At 48.3% G+C, this 27,117-nt stretch overlaps 1 protein-coding gene across 1 annotated transcript; it reads left to right on the forward strand.

Annotated features, from left to right (window-relative positions):
- LOC142587538 (uncharacterized) lies at nucleotides 1-24,105 on the forward strand. Its single transcript, XM_075698622.1, has 5 exons — nucleotides 1-382; nucleotides 1,296-1,394; nucleotides 6,121-6,240; nucleotides 19,745-20,043; nucleotides 22,475-24,105. The coding sequence occupies exons 1-5, from the start codon at nucleotides 161-163 to the stop codon at nucleotides 22,752-22,754; spliced, it is 1,020 nt and encodes a 339-aa protein (XP_075554737.1). The 5' UTR covers nucleotides 1-160; the 3' UTR covers nucleotides 22,755-24,105.
- The last annotated feature ends 3,012 nt before the right edge of the window (nucleotides 24,106-27,117 follow it).

Raw genomic sequence — 27,117 nt, forward strand, 5'->3', positions numbered from 1 at the left:
CCTGCTTAGGCAACTGAGCCGACCTTCTTGTTAAAGCTCATTATTTCTCTTTTTCGGTGTTCTGTGTAGCGCGCAATTTCAACATTTTTAATGGCGATGAGACTTAGGTGCCTGCTCAGGTGCCACCTATATTGTCGAAAAATGGTCGTGTTTGTCTGCTATGGCGTCACCGAAAAAGCCCAGCTGCGCATTTCTGTCGTCGCAAACCAGCAGTCACGCGCTGCTGCAGGCGGTAAGCCAGTTTTTCTCGGCTCAGGTAAACGTCGACGAGGACAGCGCCATCAGCCTGCAGGCGACGGGGGTCTCGGAGGAGCAGGACACTCGGACACTCTCGGAGGCCACGGTGCTTACAGCATGCTCTGGGGATGCATGGACTCCACAGGTATGTAGAGTGTTTCACGAAAGGCGGAAGCGTTATTTGAATGATTTCAGAATCCCTTTCGCCAAAACGCCAGCAGGAAGCGACAATCAAAATGTCTCGAAGGAGTGCTGATATGATCCTACTGACTTGTTTTTTTGCTATATACTAAAGACCTCGACACCCTGTACAAACTATCCGCTACCCTCGGACTACTCTAAATTGTCTTCAATGAAAGCCTTTCTAAAAATCGTGATGAATAAAAGAGTGCGATAATTAGGTCATGGAAAAAAGACAAGATTATCGCGCAAGGGCTTGGGTCCTGTCCTAATTTTCGCGCTGTTTCTTCCACCACAAACGTATAGCAACTCGCTCAGTTGTCAGTCTTAGTAGGCTTCTACCAAACGCTTGCAATATCGTTTCCTAGGTAGGTGAATGCGCACTGCTCTAAACTATAGTGCGCCTTCTTTAACATTTAACGTGGAGCGCGCCACTTTTTTACACGTCGCAGCGAAAGGTGCTCAAGAAATAAGCAAAATGAAAGAACGGCAGTGGTCGGGGGCTGTTGCAATTTGCTGTCGTAAATGTTTTACACAGCGCACAGCCGCCAAACCGGAGCGTCCAGTTGTCCCTGCACTATATGTGCATTCGTTTTAAATCACGTATGACCCGACATGTGTTAAAAGACAACATCATTATATAATAAATGAGCTCCATCAAAAGGAAACTGTTGCAATTAAGTACAGTGTATCTCCTGAAGTCAGTTTGTCGTGACAAGGAGCCAGATGTATTTTCTTCTTCTTTTTGTTAATGATACTGCCCCATTGTTGCGATCTAAACAGCAGAGGCATACGACGTAAACCGTTCGAGACGCTACTGGACAAGAACACTTCTCACTCTATTGCATTACGAGTGTTACTTTTTGTTATTTTTACAGAGCGTGCAGGCACGGCCATCATCGGCCAGCGATTCAAGCGACTTCGTCACTCCGTCGCCGATGCACTCGAGCGCCAGGAGCACTGCTACCGAAATCCAGGTCAGACAGGCCGAGCATTCATCTATGTTAGGTCAGGCTAGGTTAGGTTAGGTACCCACTTATGTACCTATGCGGGTTTCTTTAAAACGGTTGGAAATCAGGCACCGTTGCTGGCGCTGTGCCTTGTTCGTTGCAATTTGAGCAAGACTAGAAAGCTTTCTGTATTTATTAACGAAATTCCTACTTTTTTTCCCTTTGTACTGAGAATGAAAAGCCCCTCCAACTCCTCCAACTGCCTTCCCCTCGCGCCCCACCAAAACAAACAAACAAACAAACAAACAAACAAACAGACAAACAAACAAACAAACTGTAAGGAAGAAGAAGTGCGCCGTGCCGAGCTCCGCAGCCGGATCACCAGCGCGACTGAAGTGGGGCTCGGGCTAGACGCTGTTCCTGGTTTTGACTGGCTAAGCCTACGCTGTTGCGTCTTCTTGTCCGCGTCCTTCGTTTCGTCCACAACCGTGTCGGACTTCTATACCATAATTGGTGGAGGTGCAGCCGGACTCTCCCTGCCATCATGACCACCGACAGTGCCACGAGCTTCCCACCTCCTGCTCCCCAGTCTACCGTCTGCCCCGGCACATCCGCCAGCGGGACCCTCCTATCTTTAGCGGCACTGACGACCACGACGTTGATGACAGGCTCTCCTCATACGAACGCGTCAGTCGTACCAACAAATGGGATGACATCACGAAATTGACCACCGTCCCTTTCTACCTCACCGGAATTGCCCACTTGTGGTTTCGGAACCACGAAAGCGAAGTCCCAAGCTGGGCGGTGTTCAAGACAAAGTTCAGCGAGGTCTTCGGCCGCCCTGCTGTACAAAAGCTTCGTGCCGAGCAGCGTCTGCAGTCGCGCTCTCAGCAGTCTGGTGAGAACTTTACCAGCTACATCGAAGATGTCATCGATCTCTGTAAACGCGTCGATGCATCCATGACTGAGGGCAATAAAATCAAGCATATCATGAAGGGTATCGACGAGGACGCGTTTCAGATGCTCATTTCCAAGAGCCCCTCTACTGTTGCCCAAGTTATTGAACTGTGCCAAAGCTATGACGAGCTCCGCCGTCAACGCCTCCTCACTCGCCGTCCTGTTCCCCATCAGGAATCGTTGTCCGGCTTGGCCTCTCCTTTTCCAGATGCCACCCTCCTCTCGCAAATCAAGGCTTTCGTCCGGGAAGAAGTTGCTCGCCAGCTCTCCCTGATCTCCAACCCACCGGAGTCCAGTTCGTCTCTTAGTCCGACCCTACGACACGTTATAGAAGAACAAGTGTCCGAGGTCCTTCCTCTGGAACGGGCGCCTCAACTCACCGCCCCATTGACTTACGCAGACGCCGTCGCACGACCACGACCACCGACCTTCCGGGCTTCGCCTCCGATGCCTAGCCCTGTTTTTACCCCCACGCCACCACGACCTCCAGCCCATCGAGTAATTAATCCCTGGCGCACACCGGACAATCGGCCCATCTCCTATTCGTGCGGTATTCGCGGACACGTCGCACGCCTGTGCCGCCGCCGTCCACTTCATCCACGTGACGACCCACTTCTCCCATTCGCTTCTGTCGATATGGCTTTGGAGCAGCGCAAGGACTCCTGGATTTCATCTTTGATAGATTCCATCTCTACTTCACCTGCACGCCCACCATCCCGAGCGTTGCGCCGACAAGCTTCGCACTTCGCCATCCGCGACGGAATTGTCTATCGCCGTAACTACGGTTCCGACGGCCGCAAATGGCTGCTTGTAATACCTCGGCAGCTCCGCACTGATGTATGCGCCGCTTTCCACGCCGACCCTCAGTGCGCACATGCTGGTCTCTCCAAGACCTACACCAGACTACGCCACAGGTTTTATTGGCGTGGTATGTACACATTTGTGCAAAAGTATATTCGCTCTTGCACAGAATGTCAACGCCGCAAGCCTGATCCTTGCCGCCCTTCTGGACCAATGCAACCTCTGCTATGCCCTTCGCGGCCCTTTGACCGGGTTGGGATAGACTTATACGGACCTCTGCCATACACAGCTGCTGGTAATCGCTGGGTCATTGTAGCTGTAGACCACCTCACGAGGTATGCAGAAACGGCCGCTCTACCAGCCGCGACGGCTCGTGACGTTGCTTCCTTCCTGCTTCACCGCTTCGTTCTACGTCACGGCGCTCCCCGCGAACTCCTGAGCGACCGAGGTCGCGTCTTTCTCGCCGACGTGATTCAAGAACTTCTCGCTGAATGCCGCGTCATTCATCACTGTACCACCGCATATCACCCGCAAACAAACGGATTGACAGAGCACTTTAACCAAACTCTTGGCGACATGCTTTCGATGTATGTCGCCTCCAACCACACCAACTGGGACCTCATCCTTCCCTATGTCACGTACGCCTACAACACGGCACCCCAGTCAACGACGGGCTTTTCTCCCTTCTTTCTTCTATATGGCCGCGAACCATCATTTCCCATTGACACTATTCTCCCTTACCGTCCCGACTTATCAGAGGGTACACCGGCTTCCGAAGCCGCCCGGTATGCAGAGGAATGTCGGCAACTAGCTCGCGCCCTTACAACGCGAGAACAAGCGCTACAGAAATTTCGTCATGACGACGGGCGCCCCCACCACCAGTTTTCGCCTGACGCTCTTGTTTGGTTGTGGGTGCCTCCTACTTCGACACAAGGCGTCTCCTCCAAGTTTGTATCCCGATATCATGGACCTTACCGGGTTCTACGCCAAACTTCTCCGGTGAACTACGTTATCAAACCTCTGACGCCCCCTACGCACCTGCGCCGCCGAGGCCGGGAAATTGTGCGCGTAGATCGGCTCAAGCCGTATCATGAGCCCTTCGTCCTCACGACGCCTTAAGAGGAAGCTTTAGCTCGGTCCCAACTCCGACGCGGCCTATTCAAATACATGTAAAACGCAAAAACGTTTTTGTGAGATAACCCCTGGACCGATTTTGATGAAATTTGTTGCATTTGAAAGAGAAAGTTAAATTCTAGTGACTGTTGGAAGCGAAATTTCGATTTAGGACTTGAATTTTCTTAAAACGATTTTCAAATATTTGACCGTTTGAAAAAAATAGAAGCACGAAGTTTACTAATTCATAGCTCTGCATCAAGAACTGATATCGCGGTTCTGTAAACGGCATCCATTAGATCATTCAAAGCGGACAAGTTCTATATGTCATTTTACATCTTACGTGAATTTGTTACGTTGGTTACAGTGGTTTTGCAAAAGTTGTATTTCCCTATGATTAAATTGTTTTATATTTATGTGTAACATATCAATTTTGTCCGCTTTAAACGTACTATTAGATGCGATTCACAGAATTGTATTATCGTTTTTAGTGGTTGAGTTACAGAGTTGTAAACTTGATAGTTTCGTTTTTTGAAAATTTACGATTTTTGCCAATATTTAATAAAAAATTGACGACCTAACTCAAAAATCCGAAACGAACAGTCACTAGATTTTAAGCTTGTCTTTTAAATGCAACAAACCTCGTCAAATTTGGTGCAGTGGTTGCCGAGCAAAACGAATTCTCCTTTTACATGTATTTAGATAGGAGCACTCGAGCTAAAGCTTCCTCTTAAGCCTCCTGTGCGGCTCCGTATTCAGCGAGGGGGGAAGTTGTAAGGAAGAAGAAGTGCGCCGTGCCGAGCTCCGCAGCCGGATCGCCAGCGCGACTGAAGTGGGGCTCGGGCTAGACGCTGTTCCTGGTTTTGACTGGCTAAGCCTACGCTGTTGCGTCTTCTTGTCCGCGTCCTTCGTGTCGTCCACAACCGTGTCGGACTTCTTTACCATAAAACAAGCAAACAAACAAACAATACGCGTGTCTCAGCGCCTTCTTGACTTCTGAATCTTGGCGGGGCTCCCATGACGTGTTTGATGGCACATGATAATACAGCGCTACATCGCAGACACACTCGTTTGCACCGAAGGCTAACTTAATTGCCATTTTATGGGACGCTGTGGTAAGCAGTAGAAGAATGGCCGAAAGCTGGGAAGGATTCAGCGTCAAGTCACAGAGTGAGCGGCTGCAATTGAGTGTGGCGATGACGAACAATAAACCTAGCCGACTCTCTGGTTGTGATGTTAAAATAGAAAAGTGTTTCGCTCGTTAGTTTTGATCTTACGACTTGAGAGTTATAGTTCGCGCTTTGCATTAATTCTGTTAGTCTTATCAATGGTCATATTCGCAGCAGGCAACCATACTACGCTGGCTCAGTGTAGTTTTCGATGTGCTGTGTGAAGTTGTATGTTATTCCCGCGGTCCCGGTATTGGAGCCCTCGATTGCTTCGCGGACTGATGCGCGCTGCACAGCTGCTTTCCATCAGGTATTGAAGCACACGGCCGACACGCTAGTTATGGGAGCGGTCCTGCTCCGAAAGTATGGTCACTCAGGAAGTGCTCTCAAACTGCCACATAAAATCGCTATAAAATTCCGGACAGATAGCGTACGTTGCTGCGCGCGGTGCAGCAACTTAATGCGCTTCCCGCATAAGTATTCCATAGGTCTAGTCATCTTCGCAAGAACGCTCTGTAGAATACAACTGATCACTGAACGGCGTATAAGAGGCTTCGGTAGAGATTGGTTCATCTCCTTTTTTCGAACTTGAGCACCGACGCATACTTCAATCCTAGTTGAAAATAAGGAACGATCTAGCGAAGACATTTTTTTTTGCTACGCTCAACAAGCGGTGCTCAATTACTCTCTCATGGCTCCGGCCGTATGCGCAGATGAGCCGCCGGTCATCGGCGGTGCAGACCGAGGCATGCAGCAGCGTCAGCCGGGCCACCACTGCCAAGTTGGAGAGCTCGTTCTGCGATGCGTACGACAGACACTCCCAGATGATGCGGGTAAGGCTTATCCCGTGGAATACGTGCCTTGCTTTCCAAGAGAAATATTTAGTTAGTGCGGGGCCGAATCGTATCATCCTATTAATGCATTTCTTAAATGATTTTAATGCTTTCTTTAGGCAAACGGTAAGCGAACTTCTGGGAATATCGTTGAACTTAGAATAAAGATGAATAAGACTCTTGTGAATGACATTCGTGAAACTTGTTCCGATTTACTAGTGTTAGCAAAATTGAAAGTTTGTGCATCACAAGTTTTCGTGTAACAGTGAAATGAAAAGTTTATCGTTATCTTTAAAAACGGCGTGTGATGAAAATATTTAAAGCGCAAGAATTAGACCAGCTACAGATAATCATAAAGTGTAAGAGTGTTTAGCCGCTGTCAACTTGCACAAATCACGCAGCTGAGGTGAATGTGACCGAAATCGCTTTGCTAGGTGCTCAGTGAATCTTCATTAACTGAGGCCCAGAGTGAATTTAGGTTCCCGGATTTCTGTTAAGCTTTCAAAAAGACGTTTTTGTGGTGCATAGATGAAAAGCGTTACGCAGTTTTGCAGTGTGGTGCGTAGTTTGGACTTGGCAGAATGTCCTATACCTTGGATATTGGGCCTACAGGGGTTCTTTTTTCCGTAAACAGATGGAATAGCGTAGTTGGGGCCAGTGGCTGAAACAAAGGATTTTGCAACAAAAATAATCTTTTGTTAGCGGTTGCTACAAATATGAAAGTACAAATCAACAATGTCAAACAAGATCCACGCTTATGAATCTCTTAGAGTAGGAGGAGTGAGCTTTCTCAAAGCATCGTCGCTCCTTTGGGATGCAATACAAAAGCTGACACTTCGTGCAAAAAAAAAAAAAGAAAGAACTTGGTTTTCATGCTGCAATCTTCAATCCTGCTGCGAGCAGCGTTTGGAGCTTCTGAAAGTCGTGGCAAATTACCGATTATTTTTGATCAGACTTGAAGAGGAGGCGGTGGAGCCCGCTTTTTGGGTGGCTGCCAGTATGAATCATGGTCGTTGTCTGTGGGAATTTGCAGTGCTTCAGTGACCAGAGCCTCTGCCACAGAGACGCGAAAAAAAAACTGGAATGTGTCCCTGGGTCGTTCTTGCTGGTAGCGCATACTTCTTCTGTAGCGTAACCATGAGTTATTAAGGTCGTGTCCGTCAAGCGCAAAACGCACCTTATAGTCCATTTCTTGGCCTAAGGTGTTGGCCATAAGGCCTTATTTGGTAATAGCTGATCATGCGATCGGTCATGCGTACAACTCTCATATTGTTCTTGTACAAACATACATTACTTGGCCTAGAAAGATTCACATGTTTTTTTCCTTGCTGGACCACCTGCGACACGTGTCATCAGGATGCTTTCCGAGAACAGATGACATAAGTGTTATGGCTTTGTCGTCGTGCCATCTAACAAAAATTTCTTACCCATCACCTCTCAACACCATCTTTGATGTTTCTCGTCCCTTAACTTTAAGCTCACTTTCGCTAGACAGGTTCGCACCTTTTGGAATTCGATCGCTCTTCACTGCTCCGGTACCAGATGTGTCCTTTACTAACAATTTATCAAGTAACAGACCAGCCGTGAAATACATGTCAAGAAAGAGGTGTGTTCCATGAGCGAGATTGGTTGCAAGCCTGAGCACGGCTGACTCTCCAATTTCAGAACTTCCTTGATACAAAGGGGACTTCATTCTTTTCAAAATCCAAAATAAGGCCACTTGGCAACGCAAGCACAAAATTTTTTAGGCCATCGGGGTTGAGTTCTCGATGCACACACTGTCTCAACTGTGTTGAGACAGTTAGTAATTGCAGGTAATTGCAGCCAAACATATGTTATTTGCTAAGTAGTGCCAACAGACTACATGTGCGTACTACCATATTTTTGTTGCCGTTGAGACGCCATGTCCAATTTATTTGCCACTGTAGAATGCATCGCGCACTGGTGAAAACTGCCGCATTCGTAGTTAAAATACGCGTTTCTCGGTGTTCTTTGATTCCTCACCAACCCAAACCAAGGACTAAATATCGTTTACCACATGCGAAAAAACATATTTCCACATCGTGTGGCACGGCAAGGAGGAGGAGGATGAAACTTTATTATTGCAGAAACCATTGCGCGGTTTATTCCTGGGCGGTTCCCTCTGAAAGCGCTCCACTGGCGATAGCGGCTCGCCGGGCCTGGTCGAGGGTCGCCAGTTGGCTTCTCAGGTCCAGTTCGGAGAGTCTCGCCTCCCAAGACCACGTAGTGAGTGTGTGTGTTGTGACTCGTGGCTAAATTGCGTCGCCCGGATGGTCGGTGCATTCGTATGTTATGTCAGCGAGTATCGCTGTGTGGTTGCTACACCAGGGACATGTCCGGGACGTATATCTGTCTGGGGAGATTGCGTGTAGACGAGACAACTGTGGGTACGTGTTCGTTTGCAGGCGGCACCAGTCCTTTGCCTGGAGTTTATAGAGAGCTTTATGTTGAGGAGCGTATTGTGTTCTTCTGAGACGTTGGTCCTGTAGTATTTGTTGACTTGTGGTTAATAACTCGTGGGTCGTTCGTCGGTCTGTCGGGGGCTGAAGAACGGTGTGGTTTGCCGCTTGGCTAGTGAGACCTCGAGCTGCGCAGTCCGCCTCTTCGTTGCCCCGCAGGCTGTCGTGCCCGGGGCACCAGACGATACCGTGGGTCCATTCTAGTGAGCGGCCCAGGATTCGAATGGCTTGTATAGGGAGTGTTCCATTCATGTATAAACGACATGCCGCTTGTGAGTCCGCAAGGACGCGGGCAGACCTTCCCTTGCTCTCGGCGTCGCGAAGTGCGAGAGCGATCGCTGCTGCTTCTGCTGCTGCGCTGTATGTGGCGCGGATGGAGGCAGAGGCTACCAGATTCCCCTCATTGACGACGGCGAGTGTGTATTTGGGCCCGCAACGTGGCGACGAGGGATACGGGCTAGCGTCCATGTAGTATGTATCTGGGTCTCTGAAACAGCGTTTGTGCAACATGCAGGCCCGCGCGACTCTTCTCTCTTGATTGTGGTTGGGGTGCATGCTCATGGGGATAGGCTCAACTACAATGTTCTCTAATGTGTTTAGGCAAGAGTTGTCTCTCTTCTTTGCAGTACTGGGGGGTCAGCGGGTATCCTAGCCGTTGAAGAAGGTGTCTTCCCTGTTGAGTCTTGTTGATGCGCTCCCTCTGCGCTATGAGCGTGGCACTTGCTAGCTCCTCAAAGGTGTTGTATACGCCTAGCGCTAGTAATTTCTTTGTGCTTGTGCTCGACGGTAGCTGTAAGGCCGTTTTGTACGCCGTCATTATAAGAGTGCCCATGCGCTTTGTTTCGCTTTTGCGCTTGACTTGATACGGTAGTGCGTACGTGACACGGCTGATGACGAGGGCTTGTACCAGTATTAAGGTTTCGTCCTCTGTGAAACCATCTTTGCTGCGCGCTACTCTGGCGATGAGTGATGCTATGCTTCTTATAACGTGATTTAATTTCTCTGAGGCTACCTTTATTCCGTTGTTCTCCTGGACGTGCATACCTAGTAAGCGTGCTCTCGGGACGCGTTTTATAGGTTGCCCGGTAATCTCGAGATGTATAGGCGGGGCTCGATGTTCCTTAGCTTGCTTGGGCCGAACTTGAAGGTACTCCGACTTGTGTGGGGCACACCTCATTCCTGCTGTTGTTTGGTATGACTCGATGCGTCCGATAGCTTTGAGTAATGTGTTTTCTCTGCCGCCGTATGAACCCTTGGTTGCCCAATAGGCTGATATCGTCGGTGTAGAAGGCACATCCGAGTTTTGGGATGTTTTCCAGTTGTAAAGCAAGTTTTCTAAGTCCGATGTTGAAGAGGAGGAGATATTATTGATCCTTGCTGAGTACCCTTCTGCGGTAGATCATATATGTCTGATTGTAGGCCTGGTATGCCGATGCGGGCTTTGCGGTGGCTGAGAAAAGCCACGGTATGGACGTCGGACTCTGGAGTTTTGTAAGACGCGTAGCGCCACCTGCCGGTGCGAAGAGGCAGTAATTGAGTAGTGCGGAGCCCGACTCCCTTGCTAAGTTGCCTATGCAGCTAGCGACGGCGAAACAACAATTTAACTAGATTTTGATCCATATTGCGAGTGTTTTGCGCATTTACCACCCAGACAGAGAGCTATGAATTTCTACGCTAGTCGGACGCGCCGCCGAACTGCCATAAAGCGCTTGCTGGCTCACTTTTCAGACTGATGGCGGAAACGACGGCAACCGCATTAGCTCCGCGCGCTACGAAGAAACGCCGCAATCGACGCTACTGTTGTGTTGTGAATTGCCATGAACGTGAAGGACGGAATAACAACGTTCAGTTTTACCGATTTCCATCGCGATCGTATGAAGGGGAAAGGCGAGAGCGCTGATTACGGGCCGTTCAACCTGTTAGGTAATCGGATTACTTGCATTCCCCACAACACAGCGGCTCGCATGAGAAAGTGCGACAATTTTGTTCTTCTGTAATTGTGTTGCCTAGCCCTGACGGAGGACCGTGGTAACCGAGCGAGAACTCAAGAATTTGCAGCCGCCACTTCGTTGGTAACTGAAAAAGACAACGTTGCGAACCATCCTGCTTATGTGCCATCGATATCTCCACCTTTTAACAGACGTCCGCCTCCGCTTGATTCAACAAGTGGAACGGAGAGATTTGGCAGGTCAGCTTAACCAAACATTTTGGTTCATTTATGAATTCAAAGTCCTGTTCTAGAGCATCGTTGTATCGCGAACTCATTTCTACTTTCGGTATTTTGTATGTCCTGCGCCGATACAAGCACGCTTCGCAATGTGCTGAGCCTGCTCGACTGCGTTTTTCAAATGTGAGCAATGAAGTTGCTGTAGGAGCACTGGACGAGTAATTGCGAAGTAACGCACATGTGTAAAGAAAAAGAATGTCGTGTGTATTTACATTTATTTGTGCGCGCTTGTTGCTCGAAGCGTCTGCGAAAAGTTCAAATTAAGGTACGGGCGATGCTGTAGCTCCTGCGAGAAAGAAAGATGCAGCGCGTAGGCACTGTAGGCAGCTTCTTTCGTTATGATCTCACGCTGTTTGCTGCCCTGGAAAAGGTTATGAAAGGATACTCTCTGTAAATAATTGCGAGACTAAACATTACGATAAAATGCATAAAAATATAGGAGATACTTAAGTCTTGTGTTCAGGACATATTCAATATGAACCATTTTGAAATGCTTAGATTTTTATGCTGATATGCATACAGACAAACCTGATGCTCTCTGTACTTGCGAGTTGCAGCACGCCGAAATAACACTTGAGACTTTATTTTATATTGTACAAGTACTTCGCTCTGCTGAGCTTCCTTTCCGAAGCGTGGATGGGCGGAAGAAGCTTTCCAGGTCCTTGATTTTTAGGAAACCGTGCCTCAACACAAACGAAAGAGAAGGGTCCATTGTGGCCAATGCACCTTCGCTTGCGGACAGCTCTCCATGCACTACTCAGTTTGCGCGAAGGCTCCGATGTGGGCGCTGGTGACGGCTTTTTCCGCAGCGCCGCCTGGGCAGAGTCTGAGGTCTATACTGATATACTCGCTCTATGCATCCTATGGCGGCGAGGCCATCTAGGATGGTTTCGTGTGCTATATTATCAAAGGCTATTTCCACGTCGAGGGCTAGGAGTATGTTGTTGTTGCTGCCCGGTTGTGGGTTGAGGACTTCTTCCTTGGGGTGTAGGAAGACATCCTGTGCTAACATGCCTTTGCGGAATCCGTACATGCAATTGGGGTGTAGTCCATGTTCTTCCATGTGTTGTTCTATTCGAGTGAGTAGAATTCGTTCAAAACCCGCAGTGGTTCCTCAGTGGCTATGGTGTTGGCTTGCTGAGCACGAGGTCGCGGAATTGAATCCCGGCCACGGCGGCCGCATTACCATACTAAATAAAAATAAAAATTTCGATGGGGGCGAAATGCGAAAACACCCGTGTACATAGATTTGGGTGCACGTTAAAGAACCCCAGGTGGTCGAAATTTCCGGAGTCCTCCACTACGGCGTGCCTCATAATCAGAAAGTGGTTTTGTCACGTAAAACCCCATATTTTTTTAATTCATTCAAGAAGTTTGCCCAGGAGAGACGTGAGCGAGATCGGTCGTAATTGATCGAGCCTGCGCGGTTTTCCCGGTTTGGGAATAAGGCAGGCACGTACCCAAGGGAGGTCCCGGGGTGGCCCGCCCGAAACCCCCCCCCCCCCCCCGCCTCCCGCTATCAACCCACGCCACCACTCCCCACACACATTCCTAAAGAACCGCAAATCAATCTACTTGGCGGTGAACATTTTGCCGACTTTTACAGCGAAAGCAGTGTATGACTAACTTCTGTAGTTTTTTCGGCTTCCGTCAACAGAAAAAATCATCATGTGGGCCGATCCTGGTGATAGTGCAGAAAGGGTCCAAGATCAATGGCACATACCCCTTTGGACTAGGGAACCTACAACGCGCCCTCCGGAGTCTTCAGGACGGGCCCACGTATGGGGAGCTCTTATCGCCTGCTTCGCCTCCACCGCGGGTGGACCTGGTATTGCAATATTTTTGAAATGGCCTGCGTATGGGGAGCTCTTAATGCCTGCTTCACCTGCGCCGGGGGACGGCCCGGCATTGCACTACCTTCGGGATCGACCCATGTATGAGGAGCGCTTAGCGCCTGCTTCACCTCCGCCGCGGGTCGGCCTGGTATTGCAATATCTGTAGAATCGGCCTACGTACGGGGAGCTCTTAATGCCTGCTTCACCTTTGCCGGGGGTCGGCCAGGCATTGCACTACCTTCGGGATCGACCCATGTATGAGGAGCGCTTAGCGCCTGCTTCACCTCCGCCGCGGGTGGGCCTGGTATTGCAATATCTTTAGAATCGGCCTACGTACGGGGAGCTCTTAATGCCTGCTTCACCTCCGCCGGGGGTCGGCCCGCTGTTGCACTATCTTCGGGATCGGTCCACGTATGCAGGGTGCTTAACGCCGGCTTCACTTCCGCCGTGGGTCGGCCCGATATTGCATTATCTTCAGGCCGACCACAGCGGAGGTGAAACACTTTGCTTTTCGTTTGAGAGCTTTGACTGTCGTCAGCTTTCGCTGCCATTACATCTTCACAGAGTGGAATGGTTGTCAGTTTTGCACTCCTTTTGGATGGCGATAGTTATCGGCATCTCCTGGGGTGTGAAGACAAGTTTTCTCATCGATTCGGTGCCCGCGATACTAACTCAAGACGAATTCAGTTGTGACCATCTGTTGCAGCAGGCAGGGCGTAGTTTATTGTTTTATAATATTATATTTTATTTATAATGCCCAACAAAATTTTTATCTGACCATCTATTGAATGATCACGCGCACCGCTGTTGCTTCGTTAGTTCAACCTTTGTTATTTAGACTGATCCAGGAGCCAAGAAATGGATTCGGTTCATAGTCAGCTGGTTTGTATACGCTCGTGAAACGAGTTGTTGCCGGAGAAACTGTCAGTTACGTTTAACTTTTCCTTTTGCTTTATTATTTCCTCGAGTGACGGCTCGCCGCGACGCTGGCGATCTTCGGGACCATATATGCGTGTTATGGGTTAGATAAGGTGGAAAATTAGATATTGCGAAACAGCGTCCACCATCAGACCCTGCAATAACCGTTAAACTCACAAGCAATATGACTGTCACCCGTTACCTCGTCTGATTTTACCCTAATTGTACAGCACTTTTCGTGCAATATTGGCAACTGGAAACAGGAGTCATAAGGAGATGAGAAATTAAGCTATCTACTAAGGGAGATAGCCAAGGTGACAGCCAAACAGGGAGAAAAAGCGAAAACTGTTCGTAAAATTATTTATCAATCAACATCTTTTTATTTAAAAAGGAAGTAGAAGAAACGCCGCCGCATGTGGCAAATAATTCCGTGTGTTTTGAATGACGCTTCTACAGTTATCAATCGAGCCGCCTGACGTAGCTACTTCCCTGTTGTGCTAATGGGGATGTTTTTCTAACCTTCCGTGGTGGGTGCAGTACGTCTAGAACAGCAGCGTCCTGCTCTCTACGCGGTTTTACGGGACTCGTGACCACGCATCGTTACGTAACTTCCCAAATAACAACACGAGTCGGTTTTGGCACTGGGTAGAGCAGTAAACGAGGGATCCAAAAGAACTGTGGTTGTTGCAAAAAGAATCATTTCTCTGTAATTCTTCCAGAGCTAATTCAAAAAACGCTACTAGAAATCTTTATTTTGCACTTTCGCTTGTTAATTTGTTCCAGGCAAGGTTCTTCCTGCCCATTTTTTATGCCCGAGTCCATTTGATGTGGTTCTTTGTTTGCCAACTAAAGTAGAGGCGTATCTCATAAATGCACCTGTGAGATGCACGTTATTTCAATTCTCTTCTGCGGGTTTACGCGTCTTTATGGCGAATGGTGGGCATTGTTCACATTTGTATTAGCAGAAGTACCGTCGCCCTCATTTGCACAGAAATGTTACCTTGGGTTGCCCCCCCCCCCCCCAAAAAAAAAACCTGCATGCATGCCTGATATAAGGACTATGTGAGCGGTAGTCCATTCCTCGGGTAATGTTCCGCCCGGTCTCCATATTTCTTCATTCAGCTGCTTTGTAAAGGCTCGCAGGGTTTCATCGCTTAGGTTTCTCAAGATGGCGTTGTCCCTGTGAACCTTCAGGGAATAATTGCTGGCCTGTTTAGTGATGTTTGAAATACTAAGTCTTAGTTGCTTTGCTTCTGAAGTGGACACAGACGACGGTTCGCTCAGAGATATCGATGTAAACTCCGAGCTTATTATACGACCAAAAGAGCGCACTGCAGGAACTCTTGATCGAATTACGCGCGTGCTTCGCTTGGTATACTAAGGTGGGCCAAACATCAATCACGAAGCACCGAATAACGACATCCGCCGACGCACGCCCCATCAAACAACAGCCCTATCATGTCTCGTCAAAGAACGTGAGGCAATTCATGCCCATGTCGAGGAGATGCTAGATGATGGTGTCATTCACCCTTCGCACAGTCCGTGGTCCTCCCAAGTCGTTCTGGTCAAGAAAAAAGACGGAACGCTTCGATTCTGTGTTGATTATCCACGCTTCAACGATGTTACCAAGGAGGACCTGTACCCACTACCACGTGTCGATGACTCTTTAGACAGGTTGTGGCGAGCTAAGTATTTTACGTCTCTCGATCTAAAGAACGGTTACTGGCAAAGTAAGGTAGATGAACGAGACCCCGAAAAAACTGCTTTCGTCACTCCAGATGGCCTTTACGAATTCAGACGACATCCTTTCGGTCTCTGTTCGGCACCGGTAACTTTCCAGCAAATGATGGACACCGTTCTCGCTGGTCTGAAGTGGCAAAGCTGCCTCGTCTACCTCGACGACGTGGTTGTTTTTTCGGCGACATTTGACGACTACTTGAAACGACTGCGGCAAGTTCTCGAAGCCATCCGATCGGCTAACCTCAGCCTTAAGCCACAAAAGTGTCCTTTCGGCTACAAGGAGCTGATGTTTCTGGGACACGTGGTCAGACCGGAAGGCGGTAGCTCCAATCCCGCGAAAACTGCCGCTGTAGCCTCGTTTCCAACACCGACCGACAAGAAAGGCGTCCGACGCTTCGTGACCCTTTGCGCATACTACCGGCGTTTCATCGACAATCTTTCGAAGATGGCGGAGCCGCTGATTCGCCTCACGAGGGACGACGTATCGTTCGTCTGGGCCTCAGAGCAAGAGAATGCTTTCACAGAGCTTAGACAGCGTATGGTGTCAGCACCAGTTTTAGCCCACTTTCGCGAGGAGGCAGACACGGAAGTTCATACAGACGCCAGTAACGTTGGTCTTGGTGCGGTGCTTGTACAACGGCAGGAAGGTATTGAAAGAGTGATCGCCTACGCAAGTCGTACACTATCGCGTGCAGATCCAACTACACCACCTACCCGCCGTGGTTGCTCAGTGGCTATGGTGTTAGGCTGCTGAGCACGAGGTCGCGGGATCGAATCCCGGCCACGGCGGCCGCATTTCGATGGGGGCGAAATGCGAAAACACCCGTGTACTTAGATTTAGGTGCACGTTAAAGAACCCCAGGTGGCCGAAATTTCCGGAGTCCCCCCACTACGGCGTGCCTCATAATCAGAAAGTGGTTTTGGCATGTAAAACCCCATACACCACCACGGAGAAAGAGCGTCTTGCCGTCGTACAGGCGCTGTCCAAATTTCGACCTTACCTCCACGGCCGTCCATTCAAAGTTGTAACAGATCATCACCCGTTATGCTGTCTTGCAAATCTGCGGGACCCTTCTGGACGACTGGCACGGTAGAGTCTACGTTTGCAGGAGTACGACGTGACCATCGAGTACAAGTCGGGCCGCATACACGAAGACGCTGACGCACTCTCGCGCGCCCCTATCGACACTACCGACCACGACATTGAGGACGACGACGCTTTCCTTGGGGCCGTAAGCGTTACTGATTTGTCCACAGGGCAGCGCGCAGACGACGCACTACGGCCTATATACGAACATCTGGAAGGACGAAACCAATCAATACCCCGGCATGTCGCTCGAGGATTGTCGTCTTTTTGTTTACGACATGGCGTCTTGTATAAGAAGAACTCCGCTGCCAACAACAAGACCTACCTTTTGGTCGTTCCAGCAGACCCCCGTGCCGAAGCTTCGTTAGCCTGTCATGACGAGCCTCCGTCTGGCCCTTTGGGTTTTACGCGAACGCTTGATAGAGTGCGCAAATTCTAATACTGGCCGAAACTTGCCGAGTCTATTAAGCGGCACGTCCAAGGCTGCCGTGAATGCCAGCGCCGAAAGTGGGCAGCTGTGAAGCCTGCGGGATTGCTGAATCCGATTGACCCAACTGGCAAACCTTTCGACCAGGTCGGCATGGATCTTTTGGGGCCATTTCCACTGTCGTCTTCTGATAACAGGTGGATAATTGTCGCCACAGACTATTTAACGCGGTATGCTGAGACAAAGGCGCTGCGTCGAGGCACAGATTCCGAGGTTGCCCAGTTTTTCATACAGAGCATCGTCCTACGGCATGGCGCCCCATCGCACGTCATCACAGACCGAGGCATAGACTTTACAACACAGCTCATTGAAGACGTTTTTAAACTCAGCTGCACTACCGATCGAAGGACAGCTGCCTATCATTTGAAGACAAACGGCTTGACCGAACGACGGAACAAAACGATGACTGACATGCTGTCTATGTACGTAGATGTACAGCACAAGACGTGGGACGAGATACTTCCTTACGTAACCTGTTCCTATAATACTGCTACGCAAGAAACAACACGCTTCACGCCGCTTTACGTCGTTTACGGCCGTGAAGTGCAGACTATTAGATGCAATGCTGCCGTGCGAGAACATGGATCATCGACCTCGCCCAAGATGTCGAACTTTTCGTGCAACACGTGGAAGAAGCCCGTCAGCTTGCCCGAGTGCACATAAAGAAACAACAGAGCATCGATGTGCACCGTTACAAACTCCCCCGTCGACAAGTCGAGTTCCAACCTAGTGATTAAGTTTTGGTCTCGACTCCCGTGCGCCGAAAAGGACTATCCAAGAAGCCTTTGAGTCGCTGCTTCGGATTTTATAGAGTGTTGCAGCGAATTAGTGACGTGAATTACGAAGACCTTCCTGAGGGAAACCAGCCTCCCCGAGGTCGACAACCGCAATCTGAGATTGTGCACGTTGTGCGGCTGAAACCGTACTATAGTTCCTGATATTCGACGTTCTCAGCCGCTTAGGTTAGTTTGTTACTCATCGCTCTGTGCCTTCTGACTATACGGACACATGAACCCGTTTATCTTTTACGGGTGAGCGCTTTTACCGTCTAAGAAATGTTATCGCTCAGCGCAGGGCGCGTCTACATGTATCGCAAGTTTCTAGAATGTTATCGATGCTTCTATCCGCTGTCTATTGTCGCCGAACCTTGCGTAATATGATTGCATGTATGCGCGACGCGATAAGTGTAGAACTTTGTGGGAGGCACGCGGGTCCCAGCGATTACGCTGGAGTATTCGACGACTGACTTATAAAAGCCGACGCGCTTGACCCGCTGATCAGATTTCGACGAACGCCGACTGTGTTCGCCGCTGTCGCCGTTCTTTGAGCGTAGCCTGTTTTTGTGGGCACAGGTTCGCCCAATAAAAGTTAGTTTCGTCTTTCCCAGTACTACTACTGTGTTCTTTACCGTCACTACCACGTGACAATATCGCACACCACAGTAATTGTGGCTATAGCCTATGTGTTTGTCCTAGGTCATCTCGGCGCCCTCACGTCAAGCCTATGTGTGTTTTCCTTCTTTCTTTGAAGAGAGGGTAATGCCACGTGGTGTGGCACATCAAGGGGACTGAAGAAGAGGATAACGAGGTTCGTCTCAGCATCGCGCCTAGATGCTTACGTTTCGTAAAGTGCGAACGCCTGGATCCTCATCCAGCGTGTATACTACAGCAGGGTATACGCGACAATGTAAATTCATTTATTTCTTAGGCGGCAGCCGCAAAAGGCGCTCACGCTCAGTCCGGCCATTTTAAACTCTCCTGGAAACGCGGGAAACAGCGCGACTTTGGCCGTATAGTCAATAGAGGGCAGCACGGGTCTTAGTAGCAGCCGAATAAGCCGTGTCCATGAGGAAAAATCAGTTTAAATAGCCATGGAACGCTGTGTTTGGTTGTCCAATATATTGGACAAAGCTTCCATTGGCGGGCCTCAAGAGCTTAAAGTCTTCGCGTTTTGTGCGAATCTGCGGAATAGCGAAGCATATATAGTGCACGTACTTTGAAGCCATGCATGGTAGATTATCGCTATTGAAAATAAAGTGATATCAAAGTGTACAAATGATGTTATATCAATATTATCTAGTGGGGCTCAAACCGCATAATAAAAGAAGTAGAATTAAGCTACAGGAAACCTCGGAGTGTGCCATGGAACGAAAAATGATAGGCGTAACGCCAAGAGACCCGAAGACAGTGGTGTAGATAATAGAGCAAACAGTGGTAGCCGATAGTCTAGGGGAGATTAAGAGGAGGACGTGACGTTGTGCAGGCCATGCGATTCGTAGAACAGATAATCGGTGGTCTGTTACAGCAAATGAATTGGGAAATAGCGATTATTTGAGGGCTGCAGTGAATTAGGCGGCTTGACGAATTTAAAATATTTGCTGCCATGGGAGGGACTCTACTGGCGTATATGACATGGGCAATTGGAAATAGCTACGTGAGGCCTTCATTCTGCAGTGGACACAGGGACGATGCCGACGATGGCCACCGTCGCCCTTCTCTCAACAGCCACACCATGCAGTTACTTCCTTCGCACTTGCCCACATGCAGAATTAACGCTTGGCCGAGGCCTTGAGGCAGAACGTCAATTTATAATGTAATAGAACCGGGACTACTTGCGCTGTAGACCGTGAGAAAAAGTCCAAGTTAGGGTTAACTTCGGGCACACAACAAACAAGCAAACACAAACCAACGGCGACCGGCACACGCCACGGCGTGTGGGTGCTACGCACAGGTGCTGATGGCCGGCAATGCCCACTACCTGCGCGAGCGGTCGGCCTCGTTCGGCCGCGCGTCGACGCTGGACGAGACGCTGTACATCTGCCAGCAGATCGGGCAGGAGCCACCGGCGCCCCCGCGGCCGGCCACCGCAGCCTCGGAGGTGTTTGTCACGCGCAGCACCACGGCGCTCGGGTCGTCGTGCGAGGACCGTGAGCCGTTGCGCCTGCGCCACCTGGTGGGGCTGCAGCACCCGCAGGCCTACCTGATGGCGAGCAGGAGGAGGAGGAGAGGGACGCCCACCGGTAGCCATGCGTGAGTACAGCTGTCCCTCTGCGGCCTCGTGTGACCCGCCACGTGAGACTTAGCTGCTATTCACGTAGGCACACTGAGCAAACACAGCGATGAACATGACTACGGGAAGGAAACTAACATGGGTGCTGAGTACGAGCGAGTTGCTTATTCGGGGAACTGAATTATGTGCGATGAGAAAATGTGCGAAATAAGAAAGAGCAGTCTGCGTTGTTGCTGCCTTTATTACCCATCAAGCAAAATGACTCCACTATTCTCATTAATAACTTTGCCTAGTGAGCAGAAACAATCTGCCAGAGAGCATCTAATCTTTACTACGTATATGGTGGCTCATTTACGATGCGAGGGAAAAATTGGCATCCACCCGAATGGCAGCACGACGATACAAAGGAAACCCATACGTTTCTCAGAAAGGAAGCCTCGCAGTTGAAGAAAAAAAAATCGTCCTGTTCCGGGACTCGAACCCGGGACCAACGCCTTTCTGGGGTGGTCGCTCCATCATCTGAGTTAACCAGGCTAGCCGATCGCAGAGCGCGGATGAATTAATGTGATGATGCACGCCATGTTTGATAAACATTGATGCTGCCATTATTATAACTCTTCAAGGAAACCAGACGCGATACATCTGTGATAAGTCCGCCTACAACGCAGTACGGCACCGATGATCTCTGGGTGATCACCTGGAGAGGGGGTGGGGGGGGCGTCATTCACAATGCATCAGAAAGATTCTCGATTTCATGTGATACAAAAACGCACCAGCTCGGTCTCCGCATCACCCACCAGTGGCACAAGAACTGCCGAGAGACTAGGGAGCCTAAATGGTCTACCATTTAGGCAACCTAGGGGAGGCGCGCGCTCTGAGCATCGCGTTTCAATGGCTGAGCACTGTACGTTTTGTTGCGGCTCGTGGTGGCAAGGAATCCACCAAGCCCATCGACAAATACGTCCATTCGTAGGAATGAATATAAAGAGCTTATTCCACAGTAGTTGCACGGCTCCAGTTACGGAAGCTCACTCCATGTAGGAGCATGTTGAGTCCGAGTTCACATCAGGACGCGTCGGCCCCACTGCACGAAAAGTCTCAGTTTTCACTACCGTCGTCTTCCCTAGGCGACTCGGCTAGGGAATCTGATGACTCTATCGCAGCCAATCACAATTGTCGAATCGGTTGCGAACTACGCCCATGCTATCGCAACGCTCTGCAGCATTTCAGCCTCCGAAGCATCCCGCCTCCCCCACCGCCGATAGTATAGAATATGTGGCAGGATAGCACCCTGGTAATCCAAATGGGCGCCGCTCTTCGGTAGCATTTGACGTTGGCCCTTTTCATCATTAGTTCAGGCTGTCAGGTAATGGAGGGGGGGGGGGCGCGGAGGTGCCTTTTGTGGTCCCGTCAGCAGTCGGGGTCAACGCTGCGTTTTACTTCTTAGTAGGCGCTGATGGATGAGTGGGACTCGCCTCGTAGCAAACGTCTTATTAACGCATTTGGCCTTGTTTAGATGTGTTTAGATGTTACAGTGTATTATGACTTGTAAGATTGGTCACGTAGTACACGATGCGCTGTTCTCCTTCCGGAGGCACACGAGTGAGAACACTACATCTGTGGGTCCTCCGTAGGCACGGCACTTGTGCGCTTCATTCTTTTGTATATGTTATGGAGAACTCAGTCACCACTCCTGAGAAATTGTCGAACGTGAATCTGAAAAGAAGTGCTCGGGGTGAGCACGAATGTAGTGAAAGTCAGACGTATACGCTGTATGACACGGAGGTGCCGCAGAATCATAGCTTCGGAACCACGACGTTATGCCATTTATTTAACTTCATTTCCTGTTTTTCAGGACTTACGTGTTCGCAATTAAAGGAAATTATTTGGTACTACATATTCACGCTTGATAATGTGTCTTATATGTTCGCAAGCGCTGCTGCTTACGATGACACTGTTCTCTGCTAGGCTGATGTACACCCACTGTGACCGTGCCCTATCAATAACATTTATTTAAGAAAGCCTATAGACTTCCACTAGATACTTGCGGACATCCGCCGAAAATTGGTTAGGAACTGTTTCATCTGACATCCGCAAAGAGTACACTACTCACTTAAGGCGTATGGTCGGGCGAATGAAGCACTAATTAAGCAGAAAACTATTTCCAAGGTACATTTAAAAAGGAATTGTAACGCTGATCAATCCATAGCTGACAACTTGCACAAGGGCCACTTCTTCATCATCTTCGTCAGGAGGACAATGTTTGTACTTCGGGGAAAACTCGTAGCATTACCCACGACGGCAGAAGCGTAGTGGTATTGGGCTTATGGGGAGAGTCGTGACTGGACCGTGGGGCAGATGATGCAGCGGGGAAATATTTTGTCCACTAACCAAAATGTGCCAGTCTTAGCGAAGTATCCGCTAAAGCGGTAACGGTGAATATTTTGACAGGCCCAGCGGCGACGAAGGCGTGTGCCGCAGCTCACCCCAGCTGCGACCAATGCCGCGGCCTCGGCGCCTCCTGGCGGCGAACGCGGAGCCCAGCGCCCGCGCATCGGACCCCGGGGTGGTGAGTGAATCGCCGCCGCGCCCGAAGCCTCGGACCAGGCTGCCGCTCAGGGTTCCCGTCAGCTTCAGCTCGACCAGCGAGCGCCGCTCGGACTCCAGCCTGGCCTTCATGCCGGACTTCACGGAACTCGACTGGTCGACCTCGCCATCGGCGCCCCGTTGAAATAATGTTACCGCGCGCTCACCTTTCAATAGAACGCCGTCTGGTTCTACTATCGAAGGTCCGAAATGGCTGGCCTTCCCTTCAAGCATCACAGAAGGTGTCCCAATATTTCATGCACGACTGTGGGCGCTAGCCCACTTTAATATTTTCCTCCTCTCGAGACGAATCAGCTCGTTTCAGTGAAAAAAGCAGATGGCAGTTCCAATATACTCTTTGTATTCCGAAAGTTTCTTTTCCTCTGGTCTTGTGGTTCAGTCTCTTTGACGTGTATTGAAAAAGCGACCGCAGTGTGAAATGCTCAGGCTTGTTTGGCCTGCGTTGTAGATTGGCTCCTGCGCTTCCTTTCACATACAACGTTGTGAATGCGCGAAACACCTTCAAGTATTCTCTCCTTCGAAAGTAAAATTAATACGTCCACTGCTTGTTTTACGTAGAATGTGAATATAAAAACGTCAGTAAACCTTCACGGACGGCTAAAGGACATCAAATGAGTAGTAAGCGCCAAAAACAACTGCGCTTCAACACACCACCAAACACAGCAGAACATCTTGATACGTTCTTAATTCATGCGATTCGTTGTGGATTGCGATTGAGAACAATCAAAATTTGTAGGACGCTTCATCTTCGCCTTTAGGAGTGGAACTCAATAGCACTCGAAGATCCCCGACTGCTTCTCACGCTTCTCGGCAACTGGAGCGTATGTAACCGTAATGCGTACCTGGAAACGCTTGCCGCGAACGCTGTGCACAAAGGCGAGCTTTGTGGTGGAACCACGGCCTCTCGCGTGGGCCGCGGTGCGGTAGAGGCGAGTGCCAGCTGAAGTCAATGCAAGGAAGTGAGCGCGCCGCTCCCAGGCCCCAAGGACACCTATCGTGCCCGCGCGCGCAAAATGGCGGACGCAGCGGCCGGTTTGTGTGTGTGAAGGGGTCTCTTTGAGTGTTCGCGCAACATAATTGTATTTTATCGTATAGACAAATTACGGTTCGAGAGCTATCATGTCTGCAGGTTGTGTGCAAGTCGTAGTTCATGCTTTTTTCTACGTATTTTAGCTTGAGAAATTCGATTAGTTCAGTCAATTCCTTGCATCGTATGGAAGGCCTCGGTATACGTGGTTCGAAAATCTTTCTTAACGATGCGACGTCCGACGCCAAACGCGGTATGCCGGATTTTCTGCGAGGCGGGTCCTTAAGGCTATCGCGCTAAAACTAACCCAGTAAGCTTGTATTCTTTTTATACTAGCTGATACGTTTTCGAAAACTAAATGTAGAAACTCAGGTCTGTATACGCGTGAAAAATTAGTGACATTTCACATCGTGAACGCGGATTGCGCAGGAACGTATGGGTGTCATTCCTATATTTATTTATTTATTTAAAATACCTTACAGGCCCTATGCGGGCATTGTGTAAGGGGGGTACAAAATCAAAGGGGAAAAGAAAGAGTAAACAGCCTTCTAAAGTGTAATACCAAAGATACGCCTCAATGCAGGGCTCATTACTACCAAAAACATGTAAAAGAAACAACTGAAGTAATGAAAGGCCACAAAGGTACGCTTAAGGAAATAACACGAGTAAAACTCAAAGTAAGGTACTAATACTATAAAGTAAAATACACGAAAAATGAACATATCAGAGAGTACAATTCTTGAAGGGATATTTAGGGAAATAGACGCAAAAAAGCTATAATATATACAAGGCATACAAGTGAACATGTGGCGCAGCATAAAATAGCAATTCATAGGAGCGAGATAGCAATGCATCTATAAAAAAAAAATCACAAGAAGTTCGAAGCACATTGCCAAGGGTAAGAAACAAGATAAAGTGATTTGTAAGTGCTATTATGAAAAATGCTCGTGTAGGAGATGACGAAATTTTTCTTTATCTGACTCGGAAGCAATGTGATCAGGCAGATTGTTCCACAAGCGAATGGCCGTAGGGAGCGCGGAAAAGTTAAAAGCATGTGTCGTACCGTACATGCACGCAAAACTAAAGTGGTTATTTAATCGGCGAGACGTGTTCGAGGCGATCTGGATATGTAGTGTGGATTGTGTGGCATAGTAAACATATTTGTGAAACAGGGATAACAGAGCGATATTACGGCGAAGAACTAAAGGCTGTATGGAATGATCGAGTTTCATTTGCGTTACGCTGGAGTGATGGCTATAATTACGTGTAATGAAACGGGCAGCTCGGTTTTGGACTGATTCAAGCATGTCGATTAAGTATGTAGGATGCGGGGACCAAATGGATGATGCATACTCGAGCTGTGGACGAACAAATGTCTGATAAGCCAATTTGCGAATGTTGGAAGGTGAATTACCCAGATTACGACGTAGGTAACCTAAAGTCCTTGAAGCTTTTGCGCAAACGGCTGCAATGTGGTCTGTCCAGGAGAGGTTTTCGGTTAGGTGAACACCCAAATATTTATACGATACTGTATGTAACAATTGTTTATTATTCACGTTGTATAAAAAATGTGAGTTGTCACGCTTACGACTAAAAGAAATTACCTGACATTTTGATACATTTAAAGCCATTAACCAGGTGTTACACCAATTATGAATTAGGCTAAGGTCATTTTGAAGGGCCAGGTGGTCGTCAGTACTGTTAATTGATCTGTAAATAATGCAGTCGTCAGCGAAAATACGTAAGTGAGAAGAAACATTAAGTGGCAAATCATTTATGTAAATTAGGAAGAGTAAAGGGCCCAAAACGCTGCCCTGAGGCACACCAGAAGTAACGTAAGTAGGAGACGAAGCGATATTGTTAACTACTGTGAACTGTTGACGATTCGAAAGAAAATTACGAAGCCATGTTAGAGTGAAGGAGTCAATTCGAAGTGCAGTTAATTTTGCAATAAGGCGACAATGAGCTACACGATCAAATGCTTTGGAAAAGTCAAGAAAAATGCAATCGGTCTGCTGGTTATTGTTCATGTTAAGGTGCAGGTCAGTCGTGAATTCGAGTAACTGTGTCTCACATGATAATCCTTTCCTGAAACCATGTTGATGGCGAAAAAAGAAATTATTGGACTCTAGGTGATTATAAATATGAGAAGCAATTATATGCTCGAGCATCTTGCAGCAAATGCAGGTCAATGAAATTGGACGGTAATTTTTCGGGGAGTTTTTATTCCCAGTTTTAAATATGGGTATAATTTTGGCCATTTTCCAGTCATTGCGCAGCTGTCCCGATGACAAAGACTGCTTGAATATATGGTACAGAATGTTACTGGATATAGAAATGGTATTTTTTAATATCTTGGAACTAATATTATCAATACCAGATGAAGTAGATAAGTTCAAATTATTAATAAGACATGCAACTCCCTCCACCGAGATTTCAATACCTTCCATGAATTGCCAGTCATAATCAGCAACATCAGGTACATTGGTATGATCCTCGCGGCTGAAAATCGATGAAAAAAACTTATTAAACGCAGAGGGGTATTCATTGTCAGAGAGAGGAGTATTTGTATCGCTATGTAAGGCTATCCGGTTTGAGTCACGGTCAGGTGATATAACCCGCCAAAACGTTTTCGGATTCGAATGTAAGAGAGAAGGTAAATCTGTGGAGAAATATTTATCTTTAGCTGCAGCTAAGGCGGAACAGTACGTTTTTAAGCAAATCCTATATCTTTCCCACGAAGGAGCATTATTGACGCGTTTAGCGGTATTGTACAGACGTTTCTTTTTATTCCTGAACTTACGTAGGGCCTTAGTAAACCAAGGATTTGTTTTGTCATTTGTTATCGAGATCAACGGGATATATTTGTTAATTAGAGCAGACATTTTATTCTTGAAACATACCCAGTTATCTTCCACCGAGCGACTATAAAAAGAAGGAAGTAGCGTGCGGTTGAAAAATACTTCAAGTTCATCGTTTATTTTAGAGTAGTTTGCTTTGTTATAATCACGTATTATTTTCTTTGAGATCCCTGAAAAGGGTAGTGGAACACTGATTGTTACCTGAAGTAGATCGTGATCACTAAAGCCGTTTAGATGAATTACGGATTCAATCGTTTCAGGAGTGTTGGTGAGTATAAGGTCTAGAATGTTAGTACCACGGGTAGGTTTGTTAACCACCTGGAATAGGTTAAGATCTAAAGTTAAGTTAAGAAAATCCACTGATGTTCGACAGGATGATGATAGATTACTCCAATTTATGAGCGGAAAGTTAAAATCACCGAATAAGTAAACAGAATGCGCTGGACAGAGCTGGAGGGCCGTGTTTATGCTATTGCGCAGTTCTGTAACGAAAGAAGTGCTGTAGTCAGGTGGACGGTAACAGGCACCTACCAGTAGTTTAGTCGTATTTGTGATTACTTCAACCCACACAATTTCAAGAGATGAGTTCGAGTCGATAA

The sequence above is a fragment of the Dermacentor variabilis genome, chromosome 7 (assembly GCF_050947875.1).
Source record: "Dermacentor variabilis isolate Ectoservices chromosome 7, ASM5094787v1, whole genome shotgun sequence".
Taxonomy (NCBI): Eukaryota; Metazoa; Arthropoda; class Arachnida; order Ixodida; family Ixodidae; genus Dermacentor; species Dermacentor variabilis.

Coding starts and splice junctions, on each gene's coding strand:
- LOC142587538 (XM_075698622.1), top strand. CDS start 161: ATGGCGTCACCGAAAAAGCCCAGCTGCGCATTTCTGTCGTCGCAAACC. Junction 1,395..6,120: donor GCACTGCTACCGAAATCCAG/GTCAGACAGGCC, acceptor CCGTATGCGCAG/ATGAGCCGCCGGTCATCGGC. Junction 6,241..19,744: donor GACACTCCCAGATGATGCGG/GTAAGGCTTATC, acceptor TGCTACGCACAG/GTGCTGATGGCCGGCAATGC.